Consider the following 13,218-nt stretch of genomic DNA (forward strand, 5'->3'; position numbering starts at 1 on the left):
CTTAAAAGTGTGTTAACTTTTTGTTTGTAGTGTTCATTAACGTAACCAGTAGTTTAAGTGCCTGAAGAAAACTGATAATTAAATGCCACCAATCTTTTGGGAAAAAAATGCCAAAAACACTGAGAAATTTGAGAAAATTATGTCTGACTTTTAAGAACAACAAAACATTTCAGAAGTTTTACTGAGAAAGCAAATTGGAAAATGGTGAAAATGTTTTCATTTTTTTTTCAAACTGGAGGCAATAACCAATCCTTTACAAACACAAAAAGCCATAATATCCTTAAGTTTCCTGAAGCAGAATCACAGAATGGACTATTACATAGCCATCAGAACGATTTTATAGGGTGATTGTTTGCTCAAATGGCTAATCCTCTAACAATGGCAGCAGGTACTCCCAAGCCCATGCATTCAAATGGGAGATCTGGTGTAAATTTGAATCTTGCTTTTATTCACTTCACAGCTGTAGAAAGTGTTCCAAGATGACCTGAAATTAGAGCGCTCTCTCTCTCTCTCTCTCTCTCTCGCTCGCTCTTTCTCCATCTCTCTCTGTTCTCTGTTTCTCAAAGCAGCAATAATAAACAGTAGAGTATACATGAAGCAAGTTTGTCATTTTAATATTTAATGATTTAAAATGCAAAAGCAGGAGAGGGAGAAAGAAAATCTACATTTTTCATCATTGCCCAAATGGCTAAGACAGACGGATCAAGACCAGCCAAAAGCTGAGAGCCAACTACTCCTTCAAGGCTTCCTGCACAGGTGACAGGGGCCCAACTCCTTGAGCTCTCGTCTGCCACCTTTCCAGACACATTACAGGGGAGTGAAACCATAAACAGAATAACCACAAAGCACTGAAACATGGGATGCTGGAGGCCCATTTGTCATTTAACATGATGGGTCTTTTTGATGGCCTATGACCCAACCCTTGATAAAATAAAATACGTAACTTCTAATTAGTTCAGGAATTCATACCTTACTTTTAAAAAATGTGTAAACCCAGAATTAAAACATCTAGCTGTGGACTAAACCTAACATTTGTTTATTTTTGTATTTTACATAAACGTTACTTTTTTTAACTGGAAAAATACATTTCTTTATAAAAATGACTCTAAGGGCCTGGCTGCATGGCCTAGCAGCTAAAGTCCTTGCCTTGAACATGCCAGAATCCCAAGTGGGTGCCAGTTCTAATCCTGGCAGTTCAACTTCCCATCCAGTTCCCTGCTTGTGGCCTGGGAAAACAGTGGAGAACGGCACAATGCTTGGGATCCTGCACCCATGTGGGAGACCCGGAAGAAGTTCCAGGCTCTTGGCTCCGGATCAGCGCAGCACCAGCAGCTGCAGTCACTTGGGGAGTGAATCATCTCACGGAAGATCTTCCTCTCTGTCTCTCTTCCTCTCTGTATATCTGACTTTGTAATAAAAACAAATACATCTTTAAAACAGAATTACCCTAACCTTGCATAGCTGATTCATTGAACAGTATATATTGGGGATGTATCAAGTACTATGTATAACTACTGTGAATATCGGGGATGTATAAACTGCTATGAGTTTCTGCTGCATTATAAGCTTACTTTTTAATTAGCCCAAAATGTATAATCACGAATCTCAACACTCCCTGTTGTTACTCTACTCTAACAACAATATGACATCTTGTACTGAAACCAACTTGGGGACAGACAACTGAATTTTTGCTTTTCTTAAAAAAGCATTTACGATTCTGCCAGCGGAAACAGACATATGACATCATATAGGACTTCTCAGCTGGAAGTCTTCACCGTTAGAAATCACAACAAAAACGTGGGTGTCAAGAACTTCTCAGAGTTTTCATCTCAGGATATCTATTTTAAGTTTTATCTCAGTGGCTGATGAAATTTAATCACCAGATGTATCCAGTCTCCAATTTATTAAGGCCCAATAAAACTCCCATGAGCATTTGTGAACAAAAAGCAATGAAACTATACGGTAACTAACCTGTGAGCAAGAAGTAAATCAGGAAAATACTATTTCTAATTCAACAGAACTTTTTCTCAGGCAGTTTGAAATCCAAGCAGAGATTTTACATAATGTTTATTGCTCAGAGCTTTCTGAGGACTTTGATGAACTTTATTTCTTTTTCTGTTTTTTTTTTTCTAATGGAAATATATATTTTTAAAATTTAATCCCATTTACTTATATAAGAAGGAAAGAAAGGAAGGTGGGAAGGAGGGACAGGAGTGGCGGGGAAGAAAGAGAGGAAGAAAAGGAGGGAAGGAGGGAGGAACAAAGGAAGAAAGGAGGGAAGGAAAGAAGAAAGGAAAGAAGAGATGGAGGGAGGGGAGGAGGGAAGGAAAGGAGGAAAGAAGTGAACTTGTCTTGCTGATTTGGACTGTTGCCATTTTGGAAGCTATGTGATAACAGGGAAGGAAACCAGTTCCAAATAATATGCTAAGGTCATAAGTGTTGGGTGTTTGACCCTGCAGTTGAGAAACTGCTTCAACTCTCCCAGTTCTGGACTCTCTGCTTCTGACGTGGCTTTCCGCTAATGTGACCCTGGAGGGCAAGATCCATGTCACCTACGTAGGAGACCTGGGTGGACTGACAATCCACTGGGTCAGGGAACAAGCAAATGTCTCCCTTTGTTTTTCATAGAAAGTTCAAATATTCTTAAAAGATTTCTTTTTACTGGAAAGATAGATTTACAGAGAGGAGACAAAGAGTTTTCATCTGCTGGTTCACCCCCCCAAATGGCCACTATGGCTAGAGCTGAGCCAATCCAAAGCCAGGAACCAGGAGCCTGCTCTGGGTCTCCCACAGAGGTTCAGGTTCCCAAGGCTTTAGGTTTTCTCTCTCTCTGCCTTCCCAGGCCACAAGCAGCAAGCTGGATGGGAAGTGGAGCAGCTGGTCCATGAACTGGTACATGTATGGGTTATTGACAATTTTTAGTCGCAGCATTAGCCAATGGGACTATCATGCCAGGTCCAAAATAATTTTTTTAAATAGCACATTTTGTGCTAAGTGGAATGATTTAAATATCTTGGAATGTTGAATGTTAGGAGATGATTAGTATATGTAATGATGAACACTTTTTGCTTTTTTTTCTGTTTCTCTAAAGCCTTTAAATTTTTAAAAATTTATTCATTTATTTTTTTAATTAGAAACATGCAAACAGATAAATAAGCACACAGGCCTGGATTTCTCATCCTCTGGTTCACTCCCAAGATACATTTGATACCAAAACGAGGCAGTTCAATGCAGAAAATTGACACTTAATACTGATCTTCCCTATGGGTGGCAGGCACCTGGCCTATTGATGAAAAGCTGCCTCAAATTGCACATTTGTTAAACTGTAGTCAGAAACTACAGTAAGATATTAAAATCCAGCATGCCTAAAAGGGATGTGGATATCCCAAACAGCATCTTAACTGTGTAAGGACCAGATCACTTACACATATTTAACAATTTGAAAAGTAATGAAAAGTTGGGCCCGGCGCAGTGGCGCAAGTGGTTAAGGTCCTCGCCTTGCATGCCCAGGATCCCATATGGGCACCAGTTCTATCCCGGCAGCCCCGTTTCCCTTCCAGCTCCCTGCCTGTGGCCCGAGAAAGCAGTCGAGGACAGCCCAAGGCTTTGGGACCCTGCACCCGCGCGGGAGACCCGAAAGAGGCTCCTGGCTTTGGATCGGCATAGCATAGGCCTTTGCGCTCACTTGGGGAGTGAATCATGGGACGGAAGATCTTCCTCTCTGTCTCTCCTCTCTGTATATCCACCTTTCCAATAAAAATATAATCAAAATAAATCTTAAAAAAAAAGTAATGAAAAGTTGTTTAGAAAAGTACATGCCAATAGTGGCTGTACTCATCAATGCCTATATAACTGGTACACATTGCTTATCCTTGTTGAGCCTAGTATCTCAAATCTGTAAACCGAGGCACATATTTTTAAGTATCCAAAGTATCTATTATTAAGAAAATTAGTGATACCAGGACCCACAAATTGACCAAATCCTTGTTGAAATATGAACAAAACTGGACCGAAGTGCCAAAACGTATCATCCAATTATCTCATATACATATAGTCACATAATTATCAATGAGTTTAAACAACATAGGATGATGGAAATAGAGTGAGGGGATTTTGCAGTTTTTTCGGTAAGATGCCTGAAATACATTCCATAACAGTAATATAATACAACGGATTCTTGTTTCTAATTTATTCTTACTTAATTTGAAACCCAGATTTTGTGTAGTTCACTTATACAAAGAAAGCAACATATTGCCTCTCTTGTCTTTACTTTTTTCTTTTAATTTTGAGATAACATTTTTAACTGACTTTATAATCACAAGCTGAATTCCCCACAAAAATCAAGGGTTCAACGGGTACCAAGCAGAAAGGTTGCTATTCAGCAGGAAAGTACACAAGAACCATAAACAATAATAAAATAGCAAGATGTTCAATTCAGGCATGCTCCCAAGAGCAGAGTTTCTTTAAGGAGTACATAGGATGTAAACCCGCTATAAGTACCCTGTATTATCAGGGTCACATTCTAGCAGAGTGTGGCTCATGACAAGTCAGAGCCCAAGACTGAAGCAGGGCGGATGGCTTCAGTGACAGCCATGGAAATACTCAGATCCTGTCCCTTACTAAGGAACTGAATTTCCAAGAGCTGTCTAGTTTGGGCAGGGAAACTCCTGGATTCCAGAGATGCAGCCAAGAGCAAAGGAGCATCCTTGTCCTCAAGCAGCACGCTTTGCACATTTTCCACTATGGCCATCCCAAAGCTCTTGTCACTCCCTTTACCTAATGCTTCAGGACACCTGCTGGCTGCAGCGGAGGGATGCAGGGAAGATGTGCAAATCTGCTGCAGTGTTTGCCTCAGGATGGCACAGGGAGGTCTGTGTCATTAAAGTAGATATGCTTGGTGACTGTGTAAAGCACATACGACAGGAAACACTCCAATGCAGTGCACAAGTCGACAGGACGGGACTCCCCAAGCTGATACAAAAAAATCTCAGAACTGTGTAAAACACACAGAAAGCAGGTTTTTACTGTGCTTGTTCATTCACTAGAGGAGGTGTTACAGCATCACCACCGTGGTTAGGGATCTGGATTTAACAGAAAGATGCTGCTATTATCTCTGCCACTGTAAGGAGCAAGTCCTATTCCCCTTAATGTATTCATTTGTTGTCAGAAACAGAACATAATTCAATGTGGAACTTTGAGATAGTACTTGTGGGATAACTTGATTCTGAGATTCCATTTTTGATATTTGGCCATGTTAATTCAGCTACATTCGAAATTCCTTTGTTTTGGTTTTCATATCCATTCCATGCAAGATATTTATTGTATCACAAAATTGGAAATAAGGATAACAAGGATCAGAGTTTACACACCTTTTCACAATTAGTTTATTTATAAAGGGAATTCAGCGCTGGTGTGGTGTTTCAAAGGTCAGGATTTATCACGTGAGAGCGCCTGTTTGCATTCCCGCTGCTTGCTTCCAATCCAGATCCCCATTAAAGCAACGGGGAAAGCAGTGGAAGATGGAGTAAGAACAGGGGCTCCTAACACCCTTAGGAGAACCAGATGGAGTCCCTGGCTCCTCGCTATGCCCTCACTTTAAAATCAACTGGCGGGAGGGGGGGGGGGTGTGAACTAGTGGATGGGAAGATATCTTTGTCTCTCTTTCTCTCTTTTCCTCTTTTCTTGTCATTCCACAATTCAAATAAATAAAATAAAATAAAACAGGATCAGTGGCATGGTTCCTCTATTCTATTCTCACCATCTGTTTTACCATGTTGGAGTTTGCATGTTGGAGTGGAGCTTTGGGCCGGAAATGACATAGTTGCCTGAAAAACCTAAGAGATAGTGGAGAATACCGCACCACATAACCAGGAGGAAATACCTGTTCCTCGTTGACAGGTCATAGCCACCCCATGCACAGCCTACACCACTGTACGGGATCCTTGCCGCTGCGGATCACTGCCCCACACATCCATTCCCCTTTCTTAAAAACTGGAGGTCAGCAAATGAACCGGTGCTGGTGGGATTTGTGCCTAAGCATTCGGCTTTCAGATAGCTCACACTGCAACGCTTCTTCAGGTAACGTAACAGGTGAATAATTCACCCAGCAGCAAGTTATCTTGCCACCTCTTCTGGCTGAGGTTTTGCTTCTGAAGGCGTCTCTGGAGTGCACAATTGGATGCATTGTGTTTCAGGCATTGAAATCTGTGGATTTTCAGCATATATTCAACATAAAGACGAAAGAGGTCATTGAGAATGCCTGGCAATAAGAAATACTCACAATGTGAGTAAGCATTTGTCTGCCTTCTCATCAGTCTATTGGTAATTGCTAAAATTTCTGTGCTTGGTTTCCAAATTCCAAGATTATTATTTTTTTAAAGTTCACGTCAAGTTGAGTTCAACATTGTTTTTAAAGATTAATTTATTTTTATTGGAATGCCAGATACACAGAGAGTAGGAGAGACAGAGAGGAAGATCTTCTATGTGGTAATTCACTCCCCAAGTAGCCGCAGTGGCCAGAGTTGAGCTGATCTGAAACCAGCAACGAGGAGCTTTCTCTGGGTCTCCTCTGCAGATGCAGGGTCCCAAGCCTTTGGGCAGTCCTCAAATGTTTTCCTAGGCCATAAGCAGGGAGCTGGATGGGAAACAGGGCAGCCAGAACACGAACTGGTGCCCCTATGTGCTCCCAGGGGAATGCAAGGCAAGGATATTAGCCACTAGGCTACTACACTGGGCCCTAACACGTTTTTATGGTGCTCACAATGTTTTAAGCCGTATATATATATATCCACACATATATGTATGTGTATATGTATGCATATATAACATAAATATATATGTGCAGATATATTTCATATTATGAATTTCCATGAGCTTTTTAGGATACCACCAGGTATTAAAAAGACAACGATCTTCCTTTGACTTCAATATCCACATCAAATCAAAAGTAGAGATTCATTCTCATACAAAACAAATCCACTTTTCTGGCTTTTCTATTGAGTCTGCTTTTGCACTCTTAGGAGTTCATTCCCTGCTGTCTGCTGTTAACTGGAAACTTCCAAATGCCTTTGACCACAGAAACGAGCCTAAGTCCTGCTGTCCCTCTTGCCCTAGGTCAGGAAGCTCTGGTCACATTGAAGCATGCCTCCCTGTGTTGACGGAAACTAACTCACAAGGAGAGGCCAAGCACTGCCTGGACAGGAGGCAAGAGGGCATCCTGCCCTGGCCTGGCTGGCATTTGGTAACTCTGAGGTCTGTCCTGGCACAATGAGGGCACCTAAAGAAAAAGGCAATGTTAGCAAAACACAGGGGTTTCTGGAGACTAACATTTTTCACTCTTCATGTAAGTGACTCTCTTCCAAAACCAATAAACAATGCCCAGCCACCCCACTCTGCAGAAAAAGGTTATGTTTTTCCCTCTTCATTTTATTTCTGTTGAATTTTTCCCTTCGCAAGCACACATAGTGGAATAGGTTTTGAACACTTCCCACTATAACATGTGCATATTTTGTTTTCTGAAGTTGGGTGAGCATTTGGTCTAGCGATTAAGATGCCAGTTAGTACACATGTGTTCACTGCTGGAGGACCTGCCTTCAACACTTGGCTCCATTCCTGACTCCATCTTCCTGCTAACACAGATGCAATGAGAAAGCAGGTGGTGCTGGTTGAAGTGACTGCATCACTGCTTCCCAGCTGAGTCACGTGGTTTGTGCTCCCAGTCTTGATTTCAGCACCCTTGACCCCTGGAGGCATCTGGGGCGAGAGCAAGTGGGTAGGAGCACTCTGTCTTTCCCTCGTTCTCCTTCTCCATTTTCTCTGTGTTTTGGCTCTCTGTGTAAAAAAATAAACAAACCTTTGATAATAAATGCATTATCTAAATGTACTTTATAGCTGGAGTTACTGAGAGGAATAGATAATGAGGATGGATAATGGGTCACCTAACAATTAGCTTGCAGCTCTTCCTAAGTAGATATATTATTTTGTGTCAAAGAACACTGTATTAAACATGTCAAAACATGATATTTCTCTATCGCTGTGTGGATAAGGAGATTGTGCCCAGAAAAAGAACCCCCGTGGCCTGACAGCAAGAAACAATGAGGTTGTGCCTGTCCTACCCAAGTTGAGATGCAGGGCAAGTGTTCCCTTCTGGAGCTCCAGGGTGATGTGGTCTCCACGCTGACCCTCTCCATGGAACAAGACCCCATCTCCTTGCAGGCTCTTGAACTTGAGGGAGATGACGTCTTTGAGAGTGCTCATGAGCTTCTGACTGAACCTGTAGAGCAGCGAGCTCCGGCCGTCAAAGTTGGTCACGTCAGATTCTGTGCATGGAGACAAGGGGGAAAGAGAAAAGTCAGTGTGTGTTCTCACACCTACCCCTTCTGTTTTCCATCCCAGCTGCTGTCCAGTTCACAGGAATCTTCTCAAGGCCCGGAATGTGCTTTCAAGAGCAAGTCCATAGATTAAGAAGGTCCTAATTAGGCCCGGGGGAGTTACTCATTTATTATAACCAACACTACGTGTTGTGTCCAAGCCAACTGATCATAGCCTAAAGGTAAGAGCTCTCATTAGTGCTGTGCCTGCTTTGGCTTCAGAGCACAGGCTGAGGATGCCACAAGGACCCTGCCAGGCTTCATTTGTAATAGTCACTCACCACTTAACTTTCCTATTCATTTACATCTGAGAGCTGGACCCACTCAACCTATCTCTAGCTCAGGATTAAAAAACAGAAACGTACTTTATTACATGAGTCTAGTTAAAAAAAAAAAAAAACAACACCATCTTCCTTACACTCTAGGGCCAGCAGTATCCCTTTACCCAAGGAAGGAAGGTTGGTATTTGAACAGGGAAAACACAAAGAAACCTCATCATCTACATGGATCGTATGAAAAAACTGTACAGCTCTCAAAACTTCTCACACCCGAATCAAATTAACTTCCTTTTTTCCCCATGCAATTTTCCATGTGTCCTTATGTTCTTTTGACATTTGTGATATGGTTCCACTTTAGTGTTTACAGACAAAAATGTGGATTCATTGTTGTAAAATCAGGAAAGATCAGGTAGTTAAAATTTTGGTTACTTTAAACATATCTGACAAATATAAACCAAGAAGCCAAGAGGGGCTTTATGTTACCACTGCTAATTGCAGATTCTTTCTGTAATTTTGTTCCTATATTCCAATCTGAGTGATTGCATTTCTTTTAAAATAAGAAAACAACAAAAGCCAATTTCACTCTAAATTGGAGCACATTCTTTATTTCCTGTCTCACATGGTAGGGTGGCAGCAAATGGGTGTGTAAAGTAGTTCATATTATTCTTATTTCAAATCTAACATCCCAGAAAAAAAACACTATTAATTATGCATAAAGCAATTAAAAACCCTCAGCTTGAGTGCCTGCAATAATTAATTTTTAAATCGAGAATCTAAAAACCTCTTTTGCAAATCTCAGTTCTTATTAAAGAGTTATGGAATCAGATTTTCCTGCAATTTGACAACTTCACTATTAATTTCTGCGCAATAGAATGCCTGGATAATATTACAAGGATGGAGAAATTCCTAGGCTGTAAGAAGAAACATCACATTCAGGAAGATATTCACCAACACTCACCTTTCTAAGAAACTCCCCAAATCCTGTCATCTGTACACCTACATTATCTTTTGGTGTCTTTGGCCACAAGCACGCTTCTTACAAAGGCCTGCGTTTCTTTACATATGGAATCCTGGGTTCCAAACATCCTTTGTCTTCTTTTTTGTTTGTTTTCAAAAGATTTAATATTTTGTTGATTTTTGGATATTGTATATTTGTTTTGTCTAGATAACTGATATTTTCCATTTTTCTTTATATGTATATATATATATTTTATTGCATTTCATTTTATAACAATGTTTCATAGGCTCTGATGTTCCCCCATCCCCTCCCCATGCCCTCCCCCCATGGTGAATTGCTCCATCTTATTGGAGTATTACATTTCAAATCCAGTCTTGTTTCTTTCATTGCAAGCATGTACCATGCATAGAGTTCAGTATCTTATTGCCCAGCTGAATTCAACACTTTCTTGGGGAGACAAACCCTGGTCTGAAGACATAGCTGGCAGAATATCATTCCAACCAATTAAAAGTCATAACATAACATCAACAACAGTTTCCAACATTATGGGGTTAATTAACATTATATTGAGTTACTGATAAATTAAACAATCTTTACCACATCCTGTGACTACTTCATTAACATTTAAATTATATTTTGTATACAACTGGCTTCTATCTACCTTAAAATGGCTATAGGATACTATTCAGCTGCCTCATGTCTATTTTCATTTTAGTGTTTAGCAGTTCATTGTGTTGAAGCTTAATTTTTACTGAACTTGGCAGATTTTAGGATAGTTAAACTAGCTTATACCTTTAGCAAGGCATGTGACACCCGTTGAGGCATAGACACTTTTGGGAGGGGTGTGCAGAGAAATCCTCCATACCCTGGTTAGGAGTAGTTTATTTTCATGTCCTACCTAGTAAGGCATGTGTGAGTCCCTACTGATCGTTTCCTGTGTAGTGCTAAGATTTCCTTGTTGTTCTCTGTCTATTCTAACTTTTTTTGTTTGTTTGTTTTGTTTTATTTGGGGGGGGGGCTCCAGGGCGACCCTTATGGTCATTGCCAGAGAGGGTGGGGATCAAGTATTAAAATTAAGTAAGGACCAGAGAAAGCTTCTCTCCCTGGTCTTGGAGGGAGCTTATTGTTCTTCTGTTTCTGTAGACTGCTCAGGGCTCTGGGCTGTTGTTCCGGTGACACTGGGACCTGAGAGGAGGGATTTGGACTTCTTCTATCCCATGTGGGAGATTCAAGTGGTAGTGGATGACCTCAGAGTACTCGGCCTCTGAAGGCACTCCAATTCCTTGTGGTCTCCTTGGCAGTTGGGATGTAGTCCTTGGTGCCCATACTGATAGTCCTTGGTGAGGATCCGGGAGTCTCCAGGGTTGGGATCCAAGCCTCCTCCTGTCCGCCTGCTCCACTCTGGACTCCCCCCTGCTCTGTGCATATGACCTCCTGTTAAGAGGATGTCAGGATCGTTCTTGATACCCCCTATGTCTTTGTAGTTTTTCTATTGTCTAATGCTGATTCGAGTCTGTTGTCTATTAGTTACCTGTTATGTTCTTGATAGGTTATGCTTTACATTTGCCTCACACTTTCTAGGGAGATGGAATATTTCTCTGCCTTCCCTCCCCATTACCAAGAAGCAAAGGGTCTAAAAAATGCATTAGGTTTTACAGTTCTTTGATGTAAGTCATGAGCATTCTGCCTCACGTTGATTGTTGGTTCATTGATTACATCACAATATGTTGTTGCATGAGATACAGGTTGTTAGAGGTTGAAATAATACTGCCTTTTACAGGTACCATTTTTCAAATTGACAGCATTTTATCTTAAATTAAGGCAAACATGTGGTATCTGACCTTTTGGGATTGACTCATTTCCCTTAGCATTATAGTTTCCAGTTGGGCCCATTTGGCCACAAAGAACTGCATTTCATTTTTTTTAGTAGCTGAAAAGTATTCCATGGAGTAAATAAACCATAACTTTCTTATCCAGTCTTCTGCTAATGGGCATTTCGGTTGCTTCCAAGTTTTTGCAATTATTGATTGTGCTATTATGAACATGGGGGAGCTTGTAGGTTTCTCGTGTAACAGGTGGTTTGGATATATTCCTAGGAGTGCAATTGCTGGATCATATGGTATGCAGATTTTCAGTTGTTTGAGTGTTCTCCATACTGATTTCCATAGAGGCTGCATCAACCTGCATTCCCACCAGCAGTGGAGAAGGGTTCCCTTTTCCCCACATCCTCACCAGCAAGTGTTGTTGGCAGTTTTTTGTATATGAGCCATTCTTACTGGCGTTAGGTGGTACCTCATTGATGTCTTAATTTGGATTTCCCTTATTGCCAGGGAACTTGAGCATTTTTTCATATGTTTGTTTGCCATTTGGGTTTGTTCCTTTGTGAAATGTCTGCCCATTTCTCGTGCCCATTTTTTGAGTGGTTTGTTTTGGTGTTTTGGTTTCTCTGGAGATCTTTGTACATCCTTTGTCTTCTAACTGGACTTTCTCTCTTCTTTCTTCATCCATCCCAGCAATTATGATCTAACTTTCAGTTTCTCAAAAGCCTGGTCTGTCTAGTAGCTTAATCAATGACCTCAGCGTGGATGACAAGGGCTGTAGATGAGAAACCTCAGCTCCTTGAGACTTTGGGAAACTGAGCCACAATGTAGGACAGAACTGCAAGGACAGAACAGAACTCATCTCCCCAGTCTCATGTAGGAATTTAAACGGAAGTCTTATGATGAAGGTTCATTGATTAAGAATGGAAACTTGACTTAATTATAGTGTCTGTAACATCTTGAAGATGAACGAAGTGGAAAGTTACTTGATCATTGGGTTGCCCTTGAAAGACAGTTCTTACAAGAAGTTTGGTTATTTAAACTGAATTTGGCTTAGTTTTCTCTCTCTCTCTCTCTCTCTCTCTCTCTCTCTCACTGTGAATCTAGGCTTCAAGTCTAGCTAGCAAGATGTTGAACAGGAAGTATTCGTTTCCTTATCAGTATATATACACACAAGTACTTTGTTTCCCTGGAGACCCTTCTACAACTGCTCTTTCACTCACAGGCCAAGGTCATTCCTAGCTCTGTCTTTTCCCTGGAGGATAGAAAACATGACACAGCTAGCTGGGAGGTATTGAGTAGCGGCATGCAATGTCTCTCTTCCCCTGCAGGGTGTGCTGTGCTTAAATTCTCTAAATCAGTTAATTCTTAGATCTCAAATCACTCTTAGACTCTTGCATCCAAACACTTATTAAGGCTCCTCCAACCAAGGGAAGTCCTGTGCATGGTAAAAGATGGAAAGAGAGAGCGCATGCGCGCGAGAAAGAGAGAGAGAGAGAGAGAGAGAGAGAGGAGAGACTGGGTTATATTCAGGCTTTCATAGCTATCCTGTTATGACAATTACTCTCAGATAATACATCCCTACGGATCCAAGGACCTACTTTTGGGTTCACCTCCTAAACAGTCTAAGTGGATTCAAATTTCCATTCCTTCAGTAATATTCATATCTGATTTTGCAACTTAAATATTGACAGGAGTTCGGCAGCCAAATCAGATCTTAACCATAGCAGTTAATAATGTGCCCAGTTGGGTTACACATTTCGAGCACACCTAGAGATGTGTATGCATCTGAA

At 41.0% G+C, this 13,218-nt stretch overlaps 1 protein-coding gene across 2 annotated transcripts in view; it reads right to left on the reverse strand.

The window, feature by feature from the left end:
- Positions 1–13,218, reverse strand: part of LOC121150345 (contactin-associated protein-like 5) — a 544,128-nt gene that overhangs the window by 309,128 nt on the left and 221,782 nt on the right. For both annotated transcript variants that reach the window (XM_040971192.1, XM_040971191.1), the window contains exon 5: positions 8,115–8,318. In XM_040971192.1, the coding sequence (XP_040827126.1) occupies positions 8,115–8,318 (204 nt within the window). The remainder of the gene's footprint in view (positions 1–8,114; positions 8,319–13,218) is intronic.

The sequence above is a fragment of the Ochotona curzoniae genome, unplaced genomic scaffold (assembly GCF_017591425.1).
Source record: "Ochotona curzoniae isolate NIBS_2020 unplaced genomic scaffold, NIBS_Ocur_1.0 scaffold_4953, whole genome shotgun sequence".
Lineage (NCBI taxonomy): Eukaryota > Metazoa > Chordata > Mammalia > Lagomorpha > Ochotonidae > Ochotona > Ochotona curzoniae.